Source organism: Microplitis demolitor, chromosome 2 (assembly GCF_026212275.2).
Source record: "Microplitis demolitor isolate Queensland-Clemson2020A chromosome 2, iyMicDemo2.1a, whole genome shotgun sequence".
In the NCBI taxonomy this organism is placed as follows: Eukaryota; Metazoa; Arthropoda; class Insecta; order Hymenoptera; family Braconidae; genus Microplitis; species Microplitis demolitor.
In genome coordinates this window covers 19869836-19894086 of record NC_068546.1, presented here as the reverse complement: position 1 = coordinate 19894086, position 24251 = coordinate 19869836, and the positions used below count along the sequence as shown (strand labels likewise).

The 24251-nt window shown below is 30.2% G+C and overlaps 2 protein-coding genes across 4 annotated transcripts in view; both read right to left on the bottom strand.

The window, feature by feature from the left end:
* Positions 1-1877, bottom strand: part of LOC103571641 (phosphatase and actin regulator 2) — a 167416-nt gene extending 165539 nt beyond the window's left edge. The window contains exon 1 of the mRNA XM_008549872.3: positions 1701-1877. Coding sequence (XP_008548094.1) covers positions 1701-1821 — 121 coding nt within the window. The 5' untranslated portion in view covers positions 1822-1877. The remainder of the gene's footprint in view (positions 1-1700) is intronic.
* Positions 1878-3034: 1157 nt separating this feature from the next.
* On the bottom strand, positions 3035-23372 carry LOC103571642 (uncharacterized). Of its 3 annotated transcripts, XM_053736822.1 has the most exons (20): positions 23263-23372; positions 23115-23155; positions 22896-23034; positions 21830-21903; positions 21628-21755; positions 21450-21511; positions 21146-21374; positions 19430-20056; positions 17468-17687; positions 13500-13632; positions 12753-12984; positions 12450-12659; positions 10422-10720; positions 10153-10322; positions 7578-8165; positions 5956-6424; positions 5667-5853; positions 4713-4904; positions 3356-3576; positions 3035-3214 (listed from the first exon to the last, which is right to left on the bottom strand). In XM_053736822.1, the coding sequence occupies exons 2-20, from the start codon at positions 23139-23141 to the stop codon at positions 3036-3038; spliced, it is 4386 nt and encodes a 1461-aa protein (XP_053592797.1). In that variant the 5' UTR covers positions 23142-23155; positions 23263-23372; the 3' UTR covers position 3035. The 3 variants fall into 3 exon arrangements, with proteins under 3 accessions (XP_053592797.1, XP_014299989.1, XP_053592798.1); XM_014444503.1 differs by having other exon boundaries at positions 23115-23372; XM_053736823.1 differs by having other exon boundaries at positions 21456-21511; positions 23115-23372.
* Between the last annotated feature and the right edge of the window lie 879 nt (positions 23373-24251).

Sequence of the window (24251 nt, the reverse complement as noted above, 5' to 3'; positions counted from 1 at the left end):
GGTAAGTGTTGGAGAGAAAGTAGTAACCTTTAAGTTGACAGTAAATTGTCTGCAACTTTTTATTTAATTTGACTACAAGTATTAACGTCAGACAATGATGTTAAGTTGATTGAAAGTTTCACTTCAAATTGACGACAAGTTTTTCTGGCAAGTTACATTCAAGCTACTGCCGTATTCTGAAGCCAACTTAAAGGAAAGTATTATACAGCCAAGGTTTGCCAGAAACTTTCTCGTTAAGTTACCCTGATAACACGAGTTGATCGTGAAAAAGTTAATCATTTATTAGTTTCCGACCAACTTGACGACAAGTTATCGACAACTTCAGCTTTTGCAACTTTTAGCTACAAATTACCGCCAACTTTTTGAGAAAGTTGGCGCCAGTATAGAGCCGCAACTGGAATGCAAGTTTCTGAGAAAATTTAAAGGAAACTTACCGTCAACTTATGATTGCCAACTTTTGCAACCAACTTTTGCAACCAACTTTTGCCACCAACTTTTTCAGAAAGTGACCGTCAACTTTTTGGATTTACAACTTTTGCCACCAACTTTCTCAGAAAATGTTTATCAGCTATTGGAGGTACCAACTGTTGGCGGCCAACTTGGTGTCTAGTTGCGGCTGCAAGTTTCTCGACAGTTTTTCGCCAACTTGGCTATCAGGGTAACCGTAAATGTTGCTCTACAACACTTGTAGAGCAATGTCTGGCTATCAGGGCATCCACTAAATTGTCTGATGTATCATTAAAATAACTTCTTACTTATCTACATGTAATAAATTAGAAATTTATTAGCAAATATTCTTGACTTTTAAAAAAATCCCTTTCCAATTCCTTATAAATTTTATTTATTTATTTATTTATTTTATTAAATTATAGGCATTAAAAATATCCAGATAAATGATTTTTTTTTACGCTAATTAAAATTTTGAAAAAATTCTTCTTTGTTTTGAAAATTTTAGTTACCAAAATTTACAATAAAATTCGAAAAAAGATGTATAAAAAAAAAACATTCCCTACGATAGTGTACATTAAATTGAATATATAAAATATACAATATAATGTATATTAATTTTCCTTTCAAGATATTAAATTTACATATTTATAGTATATGCTACCTCTACATATTTTAAATACACATACAAAAAATGGTCAGCGGTCTTTATTGTATCTTTGGCACACATATTATTAATTTTCACATATATTCATTTATTAAAAATATAACACTGCATTTAAATATAAATATTTATTTACGACGTTAATATTTTTATAATAATATAAATATATATAAAAACCGAAAGCAAGAATGTCCAATAAAAAAATAAGAAGTTAAAAAATTGAGGACTCAGAAACTGACCTTGAGCAACATATGAAATTAGTGAAAGAAGCGAAAAAATAAAAAACTAAAATGATAATCAAATAAGAAAAAAAAAAAAAAAAAAAAAAACGTTTACAAGGATCACAAGAAATTAAATTACGGCACTGGTGAGCACAAGCAAGGGCGCTCTGTGCCACTTGTTGCACACAAAATTATCGCGCTCATATATTATATATTTAAAAAAATATAACTTGTTAAAATAGAAAATGTTTTTAAAAATATATAGATATATACATATATAAATACATATACATATTTATTTATAATTATATATATGTATGTATATATATACATATATTTTTATATACATATATATATAAGTAACATACCATTAGTATCATCAGTAACCCGGGAACTATCGTAGTTATCGTTTAGTTTAAAATCCTCACAATTTAAAACTTGATTTGACACAACTTTTGACACAACCGGATCAGCCAAAGTTTCGGCCATTTTACAGGTTAACTCGCGACTTAACCCGCAACTTAATAATACTTACACCTTGCAAACAACATTCGAATACCTGTAACATTTATCTTTTCCCCAAACTTTTATAATTCGCAACTTAGACCGACTGGACATAAAAACATTCACGACAAATAAACACTTTTTTTAATTTAGAGATGGCGCTTCAAGTTCTCGCCAACTTGTGGCTCCATCTTGTCACCCAAATATTTGAATGTGCTCTGAAGGAGGGTAGGAACTTTTTTCTCTATCGCACTCAAGTCGACGAACGGTACTGTCTTTGTTGCACTTGCGCAGTAAATGAAAATTTTGTTTATGATTCGGAAAAAAATGTGATGTATTTTTAGAAGAAAATTTTTTTTTACGGAATTCAAAAAAGGATGAGGTCAATTTGACTAACGAAAAATTAATGATCCTGAAATCGATGATCCTGAAGTTAGCCGAGGTCTAATAATTTTTGGATTTTTTTTAGACAGTAAATTATAAAAAAAAATATTTAAAAAAATTTCACCTATAGTTTTTTGGATTTTTTATGTGTGCATTTTTTTTCTATAATTGAATTGTTAAAAAAAAATCCGGAATTTTTTAACTGTCGGTTACCTTCAGGATTATTGAAATTGACAATCAACAATTTTCCGATTTTTTTTTCTATCAACTAAATCACAAAAAAAAATAAACTAAAAATATGCACATGTAGAAAATTAAAAAAACTATAGGTGCAATTTTTTTATTTTATAATTTATCGTTTTGAAAAATAATTAAAAAATTATTAGACGTTAGCTAACTTCACTATCAAGAAAAATTACGCAGAAATTTTCGGAAAAAAAAATTTTTCTACTAAAAAATTAATTGCACTGCTCGGTATGTTCAACTTGCCCCACCTTTTTCTAGAAGTTAATAAAAATTTTTCGAGAAAAACAATTTTTTTTTTAAATTATGTCGCATTTTACTCCAAGTTTTCTCAAATTATAATTTTTTTTTTTTTAGTACCGTAATTTTGAAAAGTCAATTACTCGCATTGAATTACCTTCAGTGTACTGATTATGTCTAAAGATAAACTTTGATAAGATTACGCGAAGAATGATTATTATTATTATTTGTTATATCAATAAATGATAATAAAATTTATTGAATATCGTTTTTACAAATTATAAAATTACTAAAAAATATAATTAATCAATAGTTATTTAAATATATGAGATTTAAGAATTATAAAAATAATGCAAAGGAGGTAAAGAAACACTAGAATGACCCGAAATGGGATAAGGTAATGAAGCCACACCTTTGATCCACTTGTTACGCTTACAACAAAAACACTCAACGGACTTCAATGTTTTCATATCAACTGTTGTAACGCCTCCAATAACAAGCAATTGATTATCTATATATTTTTAAAAATCCGTTAATAAAATTATAAATATTCATTTTATCTTTTATATATTTACAACATGTCTTATTAAAAGTGTGTCAGTAAAAAAATAATAGTAATATGATAAATAAAATAAAAAAAAAATATAATAACCTATTGAACTGACTGAGTGGCTGTGTCTTGCGGTCGCCATTTTGGTTAATGGACGCCAACTTCGAGAATTATGATCCCAAATATCAACAGTTTCGATACTTTCTGTCATACTGCCATGTGCTGACGGCTTTTCTGCTCCGCCGATTATCCATAAATTATCGGACATAACGAACAAATATGCGTAGCATCTCGCCGTTGGTAGACATTCGATTTTAGACCAACTAAAAATACAAAAATAGTCAATCATTTTTTGACAAACCTGTGTAAAAAAATGCATTCCAAAAATGTTCCAGCCATTGAACTTCGAAGATTGAAACAATTCTGCACTTTAAGTTGAAAATTTTTCGAACTTTAAAATAATTTGAAATGTCAAAAATATTTAACTAGTGTGGACTTTTCTTTCGGTTTCCTGTTTTTTTGAAATTTTTTAAGCAAAACTGATTTGAAGTCACAATTTTGCGAATTCATAATAAGTTCATAATTATTTCCGATCACTTATTTTTGAACAAAACAACAAGTCCAAAAAACTGGCCTTCCCAAAAAGTTCAAGTAAAAATAAGAAAATGTTCATAAATATTTTCGAATCATTTTTATTTTTTTTTGCCCCATACCTAAATAATTCTAGTAAGTCGTAAATGTTCAGAATTTTAAATTAATTTCTTTCTTTTTTAATGTTCTTCAAACCCAAAAAATTGTCAAATCAAATTATTTTTGCTCAAAAGATAAAAGTAGAGGTGTGCGAATCTTGTTCGAGCCGAATATCCAATAGTTCGAAGTTTCTAATAATTTGAAAAATTCGAATAGTTCGAAATTCGAATAGTTTGAAAAATTTGAATAGTTCGAAAGTCCGAATAGTTACAAAGATTCGAATAGTTCGGAAGATTCGAGTAGTTTTACATTTTCTCAAATCTTCGGTAAATAATATTATTGCATCTGAAAAATTTAGTATTTATGGTTGTATTAAATTGAAAAACTATTATATTATTTAAATTTGTACCTAAGAATAGTTCATATGATCATAAACTCAATGAACGTGAGATTTAAAAAATTTGAACTATTCGAATCTTTTGAACTATTCGAATCTTTTGAATCTTCGAGGCGAATCTTGAATCGAATTTTCTACAGAAAATTTTCCGCATTTTACAGTAATGTACGGTAATTTACATTAAATTACAGTAAAATACGGCAAAGTCTTCATGAGTTGAAAATTATTCACTTTCTAATTTTCTCAAAGTTCCAAAAATGTTCAACGTAAAGTTCAGAATTGCCCCAATTTTTGGATTACACTGTCATAAGCATTTTTGGAACAAATTTATTTTTACAGGGTAAGTATGAAAAAAATGTATTTTTAACTTACGAATTTTTTCGTGGATCGTAACACTCAACTTCTTTTGATAATGGGTCTTTGTGTGATTTAGTTATGCCACCAGCGACCCAAATTAAATTTTTGAATACCGCGGTTGCTAATCCTACACGCGCTGTATGCATAGCTTCCATCTTTCTCCATATTTTTTTTGCTGGATCAAAAGCTTCCACGCTTTTCAAAGTTCTTTTCAAATAAATTATTTCATTATTATTATATTATTTTTACAAAAAAAAGCTTTATATTAATTATAATACAGTAAAATTTATATTCCTGATTAAAAACTCCAATCGAACTGACTAAAAGTCAATCGGATTCAATCGAAGTTTTCAATTAGGGATTAATTTCATACCCTTTAGGGAATTACGTAGTAATAAGTCGTAAGTAACCAATAATTGATTTAATCTGGGTAACTTAAGCTCTTTAGAGTAACATTATTTGTCTCAAATAAAAATTCATGCGACTCAAATATTTTTTTTTATCCCCATAATCAATAGACCATTTAAAATCTATCGATTAAAATAGTCTGCTTTTCTATTTTGCAAATATATGATTGCTATAGCAACTATGTGTTGAAACATGAACAATTTGAATCGTTATAACAACAATACCAAGTATGGGAAGTATAAGATAATAGTATGTTTAATGTAGATACCTCGTATTGTTAATGTAATGATACATTTTGCTATGAAGCTGAAGCTAGCGGCCGTAGCGGCCAGAAATTTTTTGCGTGGCCGCTACTTATTACAGCCGCTAGCTTCAGCATCTCTGGCTAATGCACAATAAGAAGTAACCAAACGAAAATTTACGAAACTTTTCTTTTTCTTTCAAAGGGTCCACGGGCCAAGGAAAACAAGTTTTTTTTTATGAAATTTTGAGGCTACCCCAATTTTCCCCCTCCCTCCCCTAATTAATTAAATAAAAATAATAATAATAAAAAGTATTTACACTCCACTATTATCTTCACCGCCGATAGCAAAAATTTTCCCGCCGCATACAACAAGCCCGAAATTTTTTCTCGGAGTGAGCATTGCCGGTTCAGTGAACCATTTTCTGCTGGCAGGATCATAACTCCAAACAGTTCTGACAGCTAAATTTTTCCTTTGAAGTGTATGTTCACGAGGATCAGCACCACCTTTGACACATGATAACCCCCCACCATTTATATAACCATCCTCATATTTATTATTATTCCAACCATATGAATAAAAATATAATAAAAAAAATGTTATCATACCAGCAACATAAAGACGTCCTTTGAAATAAACAACAGAATGATAATGTCGTGGTTCTGGCATTTCTCCAACAAACTCCCAAGCATTTTCCAATGGTTTAAATCGGTAAATATTTTTACCAGTATTACCGGCTGCCCCGTACTCCTCATGTGGATCGATTCCACCCAAAACTAAAACAGCTTCACAATCATTAAAAAATAATGAATGGTCTGAATAAATATCTGCTTTTATAATTGTTAAATTTTTATGACTTTTAGGTGAAAATAAATCGTCAATATCCGTTGAACTATATGACATAGATATTGAACCAGTTTTATCGTCAGAATTGTATAAAAAATTTGGTGGTTTGATCATTTCGATTGTTTTACATGCATCAATATGATTTATTGGATTGTTTGTTATTGACACGTCATAGGATTTTGATATTTTCTCTACATGAGACGTAGATTGAGGTGTATCCATCATGTCCAACTGAAATAACGATGCTATAAATAATACACACTCACTGATTACAATATACGGCAAAATCCGTTTTTATTTTACATGCAATAAACTTATTGTTTTGATACTAAAAAAAATTTTTTTTTGTATGACTGAAAACATCTATTAAGTGGTAGTATTTTCCATACAAAAAAATTTGTGTAAAATATTTTTTAACCTATGATTTATGTTAATTTTTATGCAAAATTTTTTACTGTCCCGAGCCGAAATTTAAATCGTCGATTGAACGTACTAGACCTTGAAAACGTAAATTTACCTTTGAAGACGTAAATAGCTGTAAAAACGTACTTTAGACGCAGTTGACGTACGAAAATGTAAATAAGACTTGCGTTATCGTAGACACTTTTCAAAACTTCCAATAAAAAAATTAAAATATATCGGAAACATTGCATTGTCAAAAAAACATGTCTAGTTGTCAGAAGAGAAAAATAAATACTATTCTTTTTTGGGTCTTACAGACTACCTAGTAGCTTGGACACCAAAAATAAAAATTCTCAACAGCTGTAGAAAAATCTTTTGGTCTGTGTGAGATAGTACTCTACTGATAGCTAACTTCTTATGCTCCGTTGGGTCTTACAGACTACTTAGAAGCTTGTAGGCAAGAAATACAAAGTTTCAGCAGCGTTTAAAAATTATTTTGGGGACTTGGAAGAGATCTCCAGACTCTATACTCTTTAAACTAGCATACGAGCCATCAGTAGAACTATTTCTTACAAAGCCCAACATATTTTTTAAAGATTTAGCAGGTATTTACGTTTTCAACGACTAGTATGTTCAATCTATGATTTAAATTCCGACTCAGGGTATGCCCGAGAAAAAATAATTTAGATCTAATGAAATTTTATTAGATCATCGTAGTTCTAATTTCTTTAAAATAAAAATCTACATTGATATCATCAGATCTAATCAGACTAATGTAGATCTCAAATTTTTTGATTTTCATAAAATACCAATCGCTTTAAAAATCGAAATTTAGAATTTTTACAAATGGTCGAAATTAGGTCATTTGGTTCGATTTCCGCCGATAACGGATTTACATGAACCTAAATAATAAAAAAATTAGATCTCGATAGACCTGAAAAATTTTTTCCCGTAGTAAAAAAAATTTACACTGAAAAAATACTTTTATTTTATCGAGATCTTCAGTATCCAATCGCTGCTGTTGTTGGGACGCATTAACTTTATTTTTTTGTAAATCATCAGCAGATAAATTTACTTTTTTACAAGTATTACTTTTATCATCTACACAAGCCTTAAAATTTTTCGTGACGTTAAATTCGGACGATTTATTAATAAGCTTCTTTTCATCAGCCGACAAAAGCTGGGCTATTTTTTTCATGCGTTCATTTTCAGATAACGTTTTTTTGGAATTGGTGTTATTAAATCTACGTTTTGTCTTGTAGCCACGACAAATTGATTGAACAGTTGCTGCAGCTTCGGTTTCTGATTTCGACGAGTCGGAATTATGGTCCCCTGTCTCTAAGCGATTACACATCTTTGGACAAAAAAACGTTTTCGATGATAACATATTTGGTTCACATGGATTTGATTGTAACTGTTGAATAGTATGATGTTCTTGGTGATTCACTTGAGACATTTTGACCTCATCATTGCGCCAAATGTCCAAGTTTACTGCTGCATTGCCGGTTTTATAAATTTTTCTTTCTCCTTCTTCTGCTTCTTCTTCTTCGTTATCCTTCGCTTGAGTATCCTGAAAGCACATTGAAGTTGGCAAACTTAGCCAGATCGATTGGTGCTGCATTTAAACTCACCTAAATTGGATTTCATCGAATGAAAAGCTTGTGCTTTTTTTTCTTTCAAGTTGTTTCTCGATTTCTTAGTGTATACGTTATTATTATTACTTTTTCAAACTCGAAAACTACATAAGTTAATATATATTTAGAGGAAAGGCGGAATAAATAATTTGTGATATTTCATCTGCTTTTTTCTTTTCATGTGTTGTAGGGCATACCTTTACGGAAAAAAACTAATGAACACCATTAAAAATTCAGTAGTGTTAATAAGTTTTTATTAGTGATCTTTAGTTATCCAAATAATGAATTTCACAATGTTGACTATTGGTTCATTAGTGATTTGTCATGGATCATATTTATAGTATTTTATACGCTACTGTATAAATACTAAAATAATGCTGTTAAGCAGGAAAGACATTGAAAACTTTTCCATATTTTGGGGACATATATACGCGTTACAGACGTATTCAGTTTCATCACACGGAGAAATCTTGGAATTTTTATTATGCGTTCGATCAAACTTGAAACAAGAAGTTGTTACCAAAATATTATTATGATGTACTATAATTATTATATTGTGAGCCTCTAAAAATTTTTTATTTTCTACTATAATTTCTAATTTAGACAAATAATATTTATTACAATTCATCAATAAGTTTTAAGTGTACAATATTTTTTGTAGCGTAGCATAATAATTTTTTGGCATCAACAGCACAATGAAAATTCGTAGATTTCTTGAGCCCATTTTTCTCCGTGTAGAAGTTCGGTTAGTAAGACTACGGCACTATTAAAAGTGATGTCAGTATCAGTCATGCCTCAAATAAAAAAAAGTCTAACCTCAAAATTTAATAGTTAATCTCTATATAAATATAGTCAAAGTTTGAAAATTGCTAAAACATGCCGATTAATATCATTTTCATTGTTAAGAATTGAGATTTCTATAATAAATACATAGAGCTTCGAAATAATGTCAACTATTGAGTTTATGGTGTTGGTAGATTGGTACAGGCTTTAACTAATTTGCAGAAGGGTCCAGGTTCAAGCCCCAGTCATGACGAATAATTTTTCATCGATAAAAAAATTAATAACTATCAATTAATCAGGACAAGTAGTAATCTAAGTATACATGATTGTAACTAATTGTTTTTTATCGGGTTATACCATCAATACTAAGGAATAAGCGCAATACGCTTATGACACTAAAAAATACCGAGAACACTAAACAGACTTATTAAGCTACACTAACTAATGACACTAAATCATTAGTGCGCGCAAATACTTGATCATTAGTGTTTTCTAATAGTGTTCATTAGTATTTTTTCGTAAGGGTAGTTACTGACGTTTTTAGTTTTTCGGTATTAAACAAAATTATTAAATCTTTAAAAAATAAGAAAAGTACTGATTTTTAAATTTTTTATGATCGAAAATAGAGGGATTGAGATTTGATATAATTGCAATATTATTAATGGAAGTTTAAATTTACCAGCGTCCATAATTCAAAAATATATTCTCTAATTCATTTTTACTAAAATCATTAAATTAAACACCAATTCTCACTTTACAATAATAATAATTTGTCCCGAATTCCCTTGTATATAAAATTTAAATTTTCTGTTCAGTGATCATGTTTAATCCATGCAAATTACTGTCACCAAATTAATTGTGATTTTACTGTAATTTATATAATATTACGGCTAATACTCAATTCGCGTGACTTTAACCTAAACATAACAGTGTCAATAACCGGACAATCGAGTACGCAAAAAACCCTCATATTATTAAAAAAAAATGTGATGATGAAATCTGTCTAACCAATTAACATAATGAACGCAATTTAGTATTTCCATTATAATATATTTAAAAATCGAAGTAATATAAAATAGAAAAAATATTAATTTAAATAATTATAAATCAATAATCAATTCAACAGAATTCACTACTCACCGGTTTAGTATAATTGCCATTGAGACCGCTCAAGTACTTGCTGAGAATTTCCGGTGGCATTCCCAACGGTGGTCTTGAATTAATCCGACCCGATGTTGGCGGTGGTGGTGGTGGCGTCTTTTGAAATTTCCAAGATCTGTTCCCGATGTTTGCCGTACAGCTCACTTGACCTACCGCATGTACAACCCAATTGAATTTAATCCGCTCGATGAATTAAAGTTACCTTTTAACTTTTAACAAAACATTCCAAAGTAATTAACATAAATTACCTGTACTTGAAGTAATTTCAACAGGGCCCTGATTTTGATTATAATTGACCCAAGTTCTTGCATCTGAGCATTCGATCTTTTGATTAGTGCTTGATGAAGTATTACTTCCACGTGACTTTAATTCCAGTATCATGTTTCTCTGGTAATCTTCGAGGTAAAGTAGAAACTCACGATAAGTAACATAATTCTTGTCCTCGCCAGCCCAGTTACGGTTTGTTGGTTCAGTTAAACCAAGAAGCTCAATCCACCGGTAGTAATCCTCAGTTTGGTTACCGTACCAATATTTTATTATCACAAACCTGATAATCGAAAGTACATTTTTTTACATATTTTTTGTATATATTCTTTAATACTATAGTAGTCAATATTATCTATTTGGCACATCAGATAATGCTCTTTTTTTTGTCTCTGCAAGTGATTAATAAGAATGAGGGAAAAATCATTAAATTTGGTTGAGGTTAAGTGGTGGTATTAATGCCCTAGTATACTTCCCACAAAATCTACAAGCAAAGTTAAGTGTAGTGTAGGGAGCATTTGAATTGGGATGTTGATTTGGGTTAGCAAGCAAAGGGAGAGATGAGACAAGACAAGAGAGAATGTGAATGAATTAATTAATAAACTAAGGTTCAGAATGAGGGAACTATCAAAAACTAATAACGAGGGAGAATCACTGATAATTATACAGGTTATGGGAGCTTTGATGTTCACTTAAATTATTACTTTAATTATTAAAGTATGCTTTGGAAAAAGTTATTAATTTAGTATACTTATAAAATATTTGCTGTATTGGCAAGGAGCGCGACGAAAACGACATCTAATGGTTATAAAAAATCATGCTTGATAATTGTGAGAAATATATAAAATCAGTGTAAAAAATAAAAATTCGTTATAAAATCAAAATATAAAAATTTATATAATCATTATATTATAATGATATAAATAGAAAAGTGCAATTGTATTTTTGTCACAGAAAATTAAATTAAATATATTTCGGTAAAAAAAGTAAATATGAAAAATTTTAATAAATATCAAATACTATTATTTTAGAATAGAATTAGGTTAACCGTTAAAATCAAAACAATTAATACATGACAGCTACAATAATAAAAGTTGAAAAAATAGTAGAATATTAATTTGAGTTTTTTAACAAAATTAAAGTACAGTCGACTCTCTATGTGCCCACTCTGAAAATGTCCGTTCACCTAATTTCAATGTTCAATCGGTCTCCTATCAATGGACAGTCATCAATTTTTTAATACCCTCTGTATATGTCTGTAACAAATATTTTGACTCGCTCTTTTCAAGTATCCGTACATAAATCTAATTAATTAATGTACCATTATAACAAAATTTAAAAAATTTATACCACTTAATTGTACGTCTATATGGTAGAGTAATCAAATTTCAAACAAAAACGTCAATTTTTAGAAACAAATCAAAGTTTGAGCTTCAATATCTCTTAAATGGTTAGATTTACGAAAAGAACATAAGAGACATTCTTTGAAAATTTTTGAATTTCCTACAAAAATCAGTATTAGTTATAGCTGTACGCTTATTTTTCAGCAAATAAAATTTTTTTCATTGCACTAACATTTTATATTTAATTTTCATATGGTTATTTTCAGCGGGAGCATGATTCAACGAAATTATGTCCACAGCGAGCGCTGCGATCGATTCGATTGTCCCTACCATATACTAGGCTCCCTGCCAATAGGGAAGAGTGGGACAAAATGAAACACCATTTTTTAAGAAGACAACTTTTTTGTTTTGACAACAAAACAATGATTCCATTTCTCAAAAAAAGTGAAAATTTCAAATTTTGTGGAATACGACATATTAGAATGGCAGTATCGATATATGAAAAACGATACGAACGTGCTTGCAAAACACGCACGCTAGTGTAAAACCTCAAAATATATACTATATATACTATACCCTTTAATTATATAGTATTGTGAACATAACTCATATTATGGTGTGATTTTAAAGTAAATTAATTCACATGAAAATATCTATTAAAGTACTTACGCTAAACCATCGTCCACCATTTTTTGTACTTCGGGATTAGACATCAACTCCATAAATTCCGGGTTTTCAGGATTACGTTTAACGTCAACTAATTGCCAAGGAGCAATTAAACCAAAACGAACACACTTGAGAACATCTAAGATATACTGACGTCGAGTATCCCAGTCATGCATTAACCATCTTACTGCAGACATTAAGACTTCCATCTCGCTTAAATAAACATAATGACAAAGTACATCGTTAATTAACTTTCTCTTTTAGTTTTAGTTATAATTTATGATAATTTGTGTGCAAATTATTCACCTGTTGACACATATGTAATTTGAACGAAGTAAAAGACAAAGTTCTTCAACTTCAAGTTCGAGAAAATCTTTCGTGCTCACGAGAAGTAAAAAAAATTTCATTATTCTTGGTACCATTAATTCCATAACGGCCGTGTTCCCTAGCTTACGTGCTTCGACGTACAATAAAAATGCTGTATCTTCAGAAAATAAATCATTGTTATCGATAAATGCCCAGCACTGTTCTTCTAATTCTGTCAAGAGTAAAAATACTTTTTTATGTATGTCAAATAAATTTGTACAGTTTTTTTTTCCATTGTAAATATTATGGTTAATGTTAACATGCGGCATAAAAAGTTTATGGTGTATGTTTTAGTTCAACTACTTTAACTGGTAATATAAAAATTTACAGTTCTATTTTCACGCGTAATAGAATTTTAGATGAAATACGTTTTTTAAATTTTATAATCAATAATAGTTCTTTTTTTTTCTTAATAAAAAAAAAAAAAAATATTTTATATAAACTACACCATTAAGGGTATTCTTATTTGACCCCCTCCCTCAACACCCTCTCCAAAACTTTTAAATTTATCCAATGACCTTCATCTTTTATAACCGTATTCAAGTTTTATTCATTAATTAATTAAAAAAAAAAATAAACGAGGTTATCGAATACTATTAAAAGGGGTGTCTACGAATGGCTTCAAGAAAAATAATCAATAAATGATTAAGAGACAAAATATGAATAATTAATTAAGAATCTGCAAACCTTTAATCCCTAGAAATTGTGCTGCCATAAATATTTCTAATATATTATCACGTCTCAGTAATTGACAACTTTGATTACTTTCACATATCATCCAGTCATATATTATAGAGAATGCTTTTGAAGTAACAGTGCTCTGAAAAAAAAATATTTTTATTGGTATTATCGTAAAAACCCGCAATAGCAACATCTGTTCACTCAATTTCAGACACTCAAATTTCATGTCTTATTCGTTACACGGTAAAAAACATTACGCAGTTATCACTATGCCAGCATGGGCTCGAACGCCATACTGTATGGTATCGATTTTTATATGCTGTAGAATTGTATGCATAGATGATTCGACCATTGCGGGAACAGTAACATTGGCGATAGTTTTCGTGGACGTCGCAATGTCAGTATGGCCGTCAGGCCCATACTGCGTTGCCGTATCCACAATGCTTTTGGCAGATGAGCCTAGTCTAACGACATCTACATGGTTTTGGTGGTAATACGATAGTATACATTGATTGAAACGCCAAAAATTATGGCGGGAAAAACTAGTAGCATTGTGCTCCAGCATTGTAGTATGGGTCTCACGGCCATGTTGTTTCGCCGTGCCTGCTATGCATACGTGTGAGCAATACAACAGCTCCAGTACTATACTGTATAGTAAATAACGCCATACTTCTGGGACTCGTTACAATACTGTCTTGGAATATTTCACATACTATTTTATTATCTGTCTTGAGACCATACCAGCATGGTATTGAACGCCATGCATTTATTACCATGTACTTTTTGATCAAAAAAATTTTTTAAGACGCGTTTTCATTTGTTTCTTTATTTGCACTCAAGTGGATGAAAGGTACTATCTTTGTTGCACTTGTACAGTAAATGGGAACTTTGTCCGAGTCTTCTTGTAAAAAAATGGAAGTTACCAAAAAATTTAAGTGTACTTCGCTAGTTCATAGAACATAGAGTAAAGCATCCGGTCTGTATCTTTATTTTGCGTTTAGGGCTTTTACTTCGGAGAAAAGCTTGGACAAAATTATCTGATAACCGATTTAATGATTCTTACAGAAGATATCACTGATATTGGTCTTTTTGATGCAATGTCATTGTTAAAATTTCTGGCAGTTGCTTATAACGAGCTTGGACCTTACGGCCGCCCAATTTCAAAACACAACAAGGAAAAAGTTTTCCAAAATCGATATTTTAGTATTTTTAGTTCCAGTGGAGTCTTGTGAAGATTCAATACATATTTCAAAAATTTCATTTTTGTCAGCTACTGTATTTTAAGCTGGGCAGCCGTGTATGTGTGTCACTTATAGAATGATAGTCACGAAAGCTAGCTTTCAAAGCTACCTATTTTCCGTCAACACTCGGGTAAGGAATAAGGGTCAAGTGGTTGAAAGATAAAAAGACTAAAAAATATCCGAAGGTCGATTAGCTTCACGTGACGAAGGGTCGAAAAAATATCCATGCTGACGAGATAGATATTGTTCTTCATATTTTATCATTTGACCCAACTATTCTCCTATTGACGTTGTCCGGAAATGTGTATCACATTTCATCTCTCGCGTCTATCATCACATTTTCTCTTTATCAAACAAAAGACTTTATAAATGGCAAAGAAAACCACATCCTAAATATTTCATACCATTTCTACCACAGTCGTTTCTTTTATATTTTAAGGACCTTATTATTTCTTCAACAGTTTAAATCGACCGTATATATGTCTTCGAAGTATCTTTTTCATGTTTAATGTTTTAAAATAATTAATTTGAAATATAAGTAAAACAAGAGCAAGACAGATATCCTCATCCAAGAGTAAAATACGACTGAGTTACTTGCGAAGTATTTTATAATTTAAATCAGCATTAAAATTTTTGATGTTTTTTGTCTGTCTTTGCAGAAACTTTTATCGTTTTACGTATAAAATATCGTTAATTTATGAGTTTCATATAAAAATTATTGCGCATTGATAGAAAATCCTCGAAATTTGAGTAATGAATCATTTTATAATAGTTAGAAAAAAGCTAACTGTTAATTCAAAAATTTAATTGGTAATTTATTTCATTTAAAAAATATGATAAATTGAAATTTATTATCCAATAATTTTTTATTGGCTGGTGTGACTCATACAGGTCAAATTTAATATAGTACGGATATTAATATATGTAATATATAGAAAACTCTCGAAGTGATGTATGCTCCGAGCGATAAAAAATGGGAATATATATCTATTTAAATAGTAATAAATAGAATATACATGAAATTATCGTACAAGCATTGAATTATCAAAGATTTTTTTGCGCACCTCAAACGCGAAAGCGCTAAGGGTGTTTTATGATCGATCTATTATTCTCGACTCATTCACTTACATTAAAACATCCCTACACTTTTTATTACACTAAAATGGGTTAAATTGTATACTAGGGTAATCCGTTTGGAACAAATATTTTTCTTTCTCCCACTTTAAATTATTGATGTAAACTGAAAAAAACTTCTCTGCAAGTTTCAGCCCTTAATTTTAATTTTAAGTACTTTACATTTGATTTTGAAGTTTCCCCATTTAAAATAGGGAAAGGGGGGGAGGGAAAAATGGGTTTCTTAAATGCTGGGGACCCATTTCGCCCCAAAATCATTCGGGGCACTCGATATTTTAAGGGCCCATTTCCCCCCTCTTCCCCTATTCGGGGAGTGGGCCAAAATGGGTTGATATTTCTATCAAATATAAGCACCCATTTCTTAAGGAGCCAATTTTGCCCCCCCCCCTCCCTCTTTCCCTACATAGGAAAGTTAGGATTTTTTTTTTTCAATTCTCTATAGCTCAGCCGCATTTCAAGTTATCGGGTCGCCTTTTGCAGAATTTTGTAGGTAATATAATACTCTTGAAAAGTCTCATTAGTAATTTTACTCAGATTCTAATTCTTTTTTCTGTATCGATTTTAAAACCTCTTTTTTAATAATAATTTGAGTTTTTAGTTGATATTGACTAAATTATTAAATTTTCAGTAAAAATGCAGATAAGGATTTTTTTTAGGGAATTCGATTCTTCACACAAAATGTCCTCTTAGTGAAATTCAACTCTTGAATTTTTTACAATTCGACTGTACATAGTTGTGGTTTCTAGAAAAATGGGTCGAATCATAGTTTTTAATGAAAAATTTTTTTATTTATAACCGTGGCCCATTTACTTCAGATTTAGCTGTTTTTAATTCTCAATACCAAAAAAAAATTTTTTTTTCTTACTGAAGATTTAAAAGTGGTCACACTGATGAGACTGATTAACTTACCCCATCCTATTTCCACAAACCATAACAAACATTTATTAATAAAAAAAAACGTATTTGTGGTTTGAAAATGGTTTTCCATTTTAACCCCAGAAACCTGAGGACTAATAAAAAGAAGCCTATCAATATTATCTCTGAGCTCATGTATTGCTCCGTCAACCTCATCATCTATTTTGACTGGAACGCAATGATCGACCTATTATAGAAGCGTGTCTCTTGACGATAACGCGTTGAATGCCATTCAAGGGTTTTCCGCAGTACGATTTAGCTCCTACAGAGCATGGTATGCTCTTGAGTATTTGAGTTAATTCGTACCGTGGCCACGATTATGATTACTACGATTATCAGGATGATGACTGGAATATGCGTCAAGTGACCTCTGATAATATCGACTACATTCGCCACCAGTCTGATAGCTATTCCCTTTACCTAACAGTCACACACTCACACACTTTCATACACGCACATAAAATTGACGACATAACATCCTGGATACTCGTTCAGTCGTTCAAACCAACTGGCGTTCAGATAAACTTACCCAGCTTACGTCACTCATAGTCCCGAAGGTAAAATTTATTTTTTTCCTTCGCTTTTTTTTACGACTTCAACGGGAAAAATATTACAGGGGAATAAAAATTACGGTACTACTATACGATGGGATACATGGATAAAAATAAAAAGAAAAATACTTACTTCAGTAAGATCAATATCTTTGTAATTTTTTTCATCGAAAAAGGAACTGTAACTCTGTAAAACCAATAAATGACAATGAAACTCATCATGTCCGATTGTAACAATGCAATCCGCATTTTTGTAATTGGTAATGCGATTGTATAATTCGTTATACAGCTCGGTTTTATCTGGTAACGTTATATTATCCCAGTCAATAGGTTGGTCTGTTGTAAATCCCAAGCTGTATGGGGATAAAGAGATAATAAAGAGGTTTAGAGCATACGTGAGTCGAATAAATGTCGTATATACTTAAGATACATGCAGAGAATTTTATGATGATGATGATGATGATAACCTTAAAATTTTAAGTTACGGCGGGAAAATTAAATATTCTAAGGTATTATACTAATTTAAGTATTTTTTTAAAATTAATTACATAATTATGCTAAGCAGGAAAGTTTGCATTCACCCGGGCCAAAAAAAATAACTTGATTTAGATGTAATTTAAAAAATTGAAAATAAAAGAAGTCTAGTAAATCAAGTTTAAGTCTTTTTTTCAATAAATGAAAAAGAAATTTTAAAATATGAAAATACATTTTAGTTTTAAGTTGCTTTTAAGTCGTCTTACTTAGTACCGATTTATGCCACCCAAGTTAAATTAAAAAAGCTAACCTCCATTTTACGGGAGGCCGTAACCTAACTCTTTTAGGCATATGTAGTCCAATATTAAACGTCATATAACTCAAAAAGTATGGACATTAGAAAAAAAAGTTCAAAATAAAAGTAGTAGGGAATAAAGTGATCTTTACAAATGGATTGATGCATATTATTGATTAATCTAATATTTCAAAAGTTATCGGCCACGATAGAAAAATAAGTTCATTAAATGGGCCATAAATCGTCAACGGTTAGTTTTACAAAAAAGTTTACGGGAAACAAAACATGCGAAATTTTATTTTCTACAACAATGATATCTATAACTTTTGCCCTAAAGTGCAGAGTTTCCAAGATATTGGTCAAAAATGTTTTTTCAAGATGGCGCTTGAAGCACCACCTGAATCTGTCAGCATTTTGTGATTTTATGCTCAGTTAGTGATCCGAAACGTTATAAAAAAAAAAATGGATCGGAAATTTAGTGCAAAGTTGATAAAAAAAAACGTCTATTTTGACTGGCCTAACTCGCGTTACGGGACGTTAGATTTTTGAAAAATATACCTGAAGAAAAATAATTATCGATCTTTATTAATAAATTTTGCGTATGAAAAATACATAAAATTCTCTGTGTGTAACGGAAAGTGAAAGTAAAAAACAATACACGGAAAGAAAATTATAGGAAGTATTCCTATGTATTATGAGAATGGTTCCCATAATGGTATAGAAATTGTACCCATACTGTTATAGGAATGGTTCCTATATATTATAGGAACCATTCCCATAATATTATAGGAACAGTTCCTATACCAATATGGGACCCATTTCTATAATATTATGGGAATGGTTCCCATATCATTCTAGGAACAGTTCTTATACCAATATGGAAAACATTCCCATAATATTATAGGAACTGCTCCTATAATATTGTGGGAAGGGTTCCTATAATATATAGGAACTATTACTATAACAGTATGGGTACAATTCCTATACCATTATGGGAACCATTTTAATAATACAGAGGAATACTTCCTATAATTTTCTTTCCGTGTAGAAGTAATTTTCATACTTTGCTTTGAATTAATATCTTCATAATAGTATGGGAACCATTCCTATAAATTATAGGAACCATTCCTATAATATTATAGGAATAGTTCCCATAATTATAGGAACTATTTCTATAATTATGGGCAAAATTCCTATAATTATAGGAACTGCTTCCATAATTTATGGTCGTCATTCCTATACTGGTATAGGATGAAATTTTACAAAATTATAGGAACCATTCCCATAATTTGCTTTCCGTGTATATATATATTTGTATATTCTTACGACGCAAGAGGAACTTGATTGAGATCTTGTCGATTAATAGTAGACTGTTGAATTGTACCAGCTGGTTCCATTTCGCAATATCGGTGTTTTGGTTTGTACGGTTGGGTACGTGGAATATACTCAGTACTAATTTGAGGTAATTTTTTCTGGGCTTGCAAATGATTTATCGTTGACGCTGTTACACCCGGTGGCAGATCTTTGGGTGGTTGTTTTATTGGCTGGAAATCTTTATGACACGATGAGTAATTTTCTAACGCTGATTCGGATTTATTGAGGTCCGCTTTAACGTTAACTTTAGTATGTTTTGGATCGGCGACTAACACACTAACTTTATTGGTTTCGAACACCACTTGATTAGGAATAACTTTAAAATTTCCGCTCGGGGTTGATTTAAACGGAAATGTCCGTTTACTTTCGTCTAATTCACGATTGTGTTTCTGATTAATTTGATGATTATGTTCAGCCATTTGTTTCAGGTCATTTGAATCTGATTTACATAACCGGCATTTTGGTATCTCTTGGATTATGTTAACATTCAGTGGTTCGTAGTTTATTGCAGGACGTCGATGAGTTCGTCGTCGACGTGCTAATGATAATTTTGGTGATGGATCAGTGCTTTCCTTCTTTCTTTTATTAAAACATAAATAAATAATTTTATTGATCATCATTTACAATATATTTAAAAAAAATTTTTTAAATCTGATTAATAATTTTTTAAGGGGGGGGGGGGATTCAAATTCAAAGGGGCGCATAAAAATACATTCTTCTAGAATTAGTGGCGCGACATTTTAAAGAACAAACTTTTTTTTTAATGAAATTTTGGGGCCACCCCATTTTGTCCCCCTACCCCATTTGCTACCTCCCCACTGAGGCCATTTTCAGATAGTGCCCTCAATTTTTTATTTAAAAATTTTGAATGACTTTTAACTGTCATAACCGTATCCAAAATTTCATCAATTGATTAAAAAAAAAAATTTAACTTCAATTAAAAAACGGACAACGTACACGGAGAAAAAAGAACAGTAATCCAGTCAATTGAATAAATATAAGTATAGTAAAATATGCTTTTACTATTGTAGTCTCAGTAAGAGAATAGACCTCGGAAATTGCCCCACTACTAAACATTTATGAACTGCGCATGCGCACAGAAAAGTAGGAGACCATTTAGCATATAAAACATCTAGGGTAGGAGTAAAAACCGACGACACCCGAGGTGCATTCTCTTGGTGGGATGACAATATACTGAATCTTTTGCCCGAACACGCTCATTGACTGGATTACTGTTCTACGCAGTAATGGTTACTGTTTTTTTTTTTCTGTGTAGTAGTAGTTTTGCCGAGGCATAGGTTTAAAAAAAAATTACTTACAGTTGACATCAATTAGGAGTTGAATGAAATTTTTTAAATAAATTTCACTAAAATCTTCATGTAAATTTTATAATTAGAATTTTAACATTTTTTAGGTTAAAATTTATTCAACAAATTTGGTTTAACTCCTAATTGATAACTGTAAGTAATTTTTTAAAAATTCTTTATCTCGGTGAAATTACTACTAGGTTGTCCTTTTGTAAATTAAGGTTTTAATTATTTCTTAATTAATTAGTAAAATTTTAATACGGTTACGACAGTTACGGTCATTCCATATTTTTAAAAAGTGGAGGGGGGAATTGTCTGAGAATACCCTTAAGCCCTTCTCTTAAAAAATTATAAAACAAACCTAAATATTTCAGGTCGTGTTGATGGCCTTTGAGATGGCAGAGGTTCTGCGACAGTAGTTTGTTCCGATTTAGAAACTCTAACAAAATTTATAGCTGGTTTTGAAGATAAATTCGATCGTTCTTTCTCTTTTTCGTGATAAAGCACAACAACACTACTTTTGCTTTTATCTCCTCCCGGACACGCTGATGGAGATTTGTCTCGGGCTTTGAATTTATCCTGTGAATCGCCTTACAATAAAAAAATTTTTTTAAAATTTACTACCGTTAAAAATAATTGTTTTAAGAAAATAAAAATGAAATAACTTTTACTACTATGTCGTCTTAGAACTCTCAGTATCCGCGGTGTCCCGTTTTTATCTTCTTTTCTATCATTAAAATAGTAACAACTTTTAAAAAATGAAAATTAAGAAAAAAAACCATAGACTTTATCTAAAAAAGTTTCGAGGCAATGTAACCATCCCCGAGGATTATTTTTAATTACCCAAGTTTCCACTCGGACCTTCTGATGATATTACCACTACTTGGGTTCGTACTTTTACAACCATTACCGTCACCAGTACCACTGCCACTTTTACTCAGATCCTTTTCCTCTGCAAAAGTTACCTGATTCTAGAAAATCATTAAGCGCCAGTTGCATTTAAAAGTTACGCAAATAAAAAAAAAAAACAAATAAATTTTCTAACTTCATTTTTCGTAGGATTTTTTTTTGAAAAACTTGGACTAGAAATTAATTTATCAGGATCAGGATTCTCAGTATCTAAAATAAATTATATATTAATTAATAATAATAAAAGATGGTAAAAATTTTTTAGAGTGAACACCACTTAAATCTAGTGAATTCGGAGTGAATGCGAAGCGGATGACTGTTTATTTATTTAATCCCCTTAGAATGAAATTTACACTTAAAGGGAGTTCATTTCCTATCCTAATGTAAATAGATAATTACCAATTTTCAAATTTTTTTCAATAAGATCAAAAATCAGTACCCGATTAGGGAACTAGTATCTGCTTATTCCATGTATTTGTATATTTATATATAGTGAAGTTTAGTAGATATTCAAATACATGAGTGATCGGTTTCTGGTTCTCTTACCTTACATCAATTACAAAAAAAAAAAAAAAAAAAAATGCACATGTAGAAAATTAGAAGAACTATAAGTGCAATTTTTTTAAATATTTTTTTTTAAATAACTGGTCGTTTTAAAATAAACATTTAAAAATTATTATAGGATAAGAGCATCATTACCCAGCCCCTAACCAGTAGCCAGCCGGGCCTATACTTTAACATTGGCTCAAAATATATATAGATATAATTTAATATGAGGTGGCTGGATACTAGTTTGGGGCTGGGTACTGGTACTCTACGTCGGCTAACTTCAGTATCATATTTATTTTAATATTAAAACTCTAAATCGGAATGAATGCGGATTTAAATCCCATACGAAAAAATATATGTGACATATATGCATTAATTGGCTATATGTGACATATATTATATATATATTTTTTTGTGCGGGATGAAATCCAGATCATTACGAAGTCACTCCGGTGAAAAAAATAAACTCTATTTACTCTGTACGCGGAGTAATTTTTTTTTTTAAACTTCGGAACTCTGAGTGACAGAGTGAATTTAGATTGAAATAAAATCCGGATTGACTCCCGATTTTTTACAGCGTAATGATATTAATAATAATATTTATTGAATAATAAATTTAAAAAAAAAAAAATAAAAAACTTACATTTACTTACGTAATTTTGATTTTAGTAATTTATTATGTGAATTTTTTTTTAAATGACCAACTGATTTATGAACTTGAGGTTTTAATAAATCAATATCAGATTGGCTGTAAGAATAACCTTCATCGGACGTAGATGTATCTATAGTTATCTGTAAAAAAAAAATTACTTTTTTTTAAAATTAAAATTACAATTAATATGAAAAAAAAAAAAAAAATAAAATAAAATTACCTCATGACGAGGTAGACTTTTTTGCATGATACAATTACCATCTGCGATTTAATTTAAATAAGGGTTTGATATAATTATGAAAAGTTAAAATCTCTGTTGTTTATTGATAAGGATAATTAAGAAAAAAAAAATATAAATAAAAACAAACCGGGGCGCTTATAAAAATGACACACATTTGTAGGAGTTAAGTCTTGGATACCAAATGAAGTACGACATTAAAGTGAAGTTAGAGGTAAATGAAGTTGGCTTAATATTTTAGTCTCGTGAGAGCTAGAACGAGACTAAACATTCACTTACAATAATTAAACTAGCATTGGTTATGTTTCAGTTGTACATTTATATACCGAAAACGGGTAAACTTCGTCAGTATTAAATTCTCTTGTTTTCGTAAAGAGTCTTTAGGTTAAATTAATAAGACATATGTATTTGTACATTCAAAATAAATTTTTTTTGTTTATTAATAATTTATTAAAAGATTAATCATTTTTTTTTTTTTTTTCGATCAGAAAAATTAAAAACATGATTTATAAATTTTGAGGTTCAACGATATGGGATAATTTTGGCTGAAGGAATTGCCTGTTTACTTTTTAATATTTTTTTTTACCCATGGAAAAAAATGGATCTCAAAATTTAGTTACAGTTACTCTGTCAAAAGTAACCAGAAATTATTAACGGATCCGACAGCTTTTACTTTTGGCACCAGTAAAAAATTAATATTCCATGAGTAAAAGAAAATTTGAAAAATCCAAAAGTGCACGACTCATAATGCTCATTTATTATGAAATAATAAAATAACAATAAAAAAATGGCGGGAAGCATGAATAAATTTAAAATATATACAATTTTCGGTCTTTGAAATTTGTTGTTGTTTTTTTTTTAATTATATTAGTAATTTTTTATAATTATAAAAGAACTTTCTCAAAATATCTCGATTAATAACAAAAATATATATATGTAAATAAAAATAAATAAAAAAAAAAGAATTGAGTTTAAAAAATTCAGGCTTACCAATTAGCAATAACACAAAAAAAACAGCTGTTTTAGGACGGTAATGTGCAAGCGCCCCTGGTGGAATAAATGTACGTATAATGTATAGATATATCACCATCCATGTTAATTTTACATAGATACATATAT

What these genes read in the sequence shown, in the direction of transcription:
- LOC103571642 (XM_014444503.1), bottom strand. Translation starts at nt 23,141, where the DNA reads ATGCAAAAAAGTCTACCTCGTCATGAG. An exon ending in AAAATCCTACGAAAAATGAA is followed by an intron (nt 21,756 to 21,829) that starts GTTAGAAAATTT and finishes ATGATTTTCTAG; the next exon opens with AATCAGGTAACTTTTGCAGA. An exon ending in TGAAATTACTTCAAGTACAG is followed by an intron (nt 10,323 to 10,421) that starts GTAATTTATGTT and finishes TACATGCGGTAG; the next exon opens with GTCAAGTGAGCTGTACGGCA.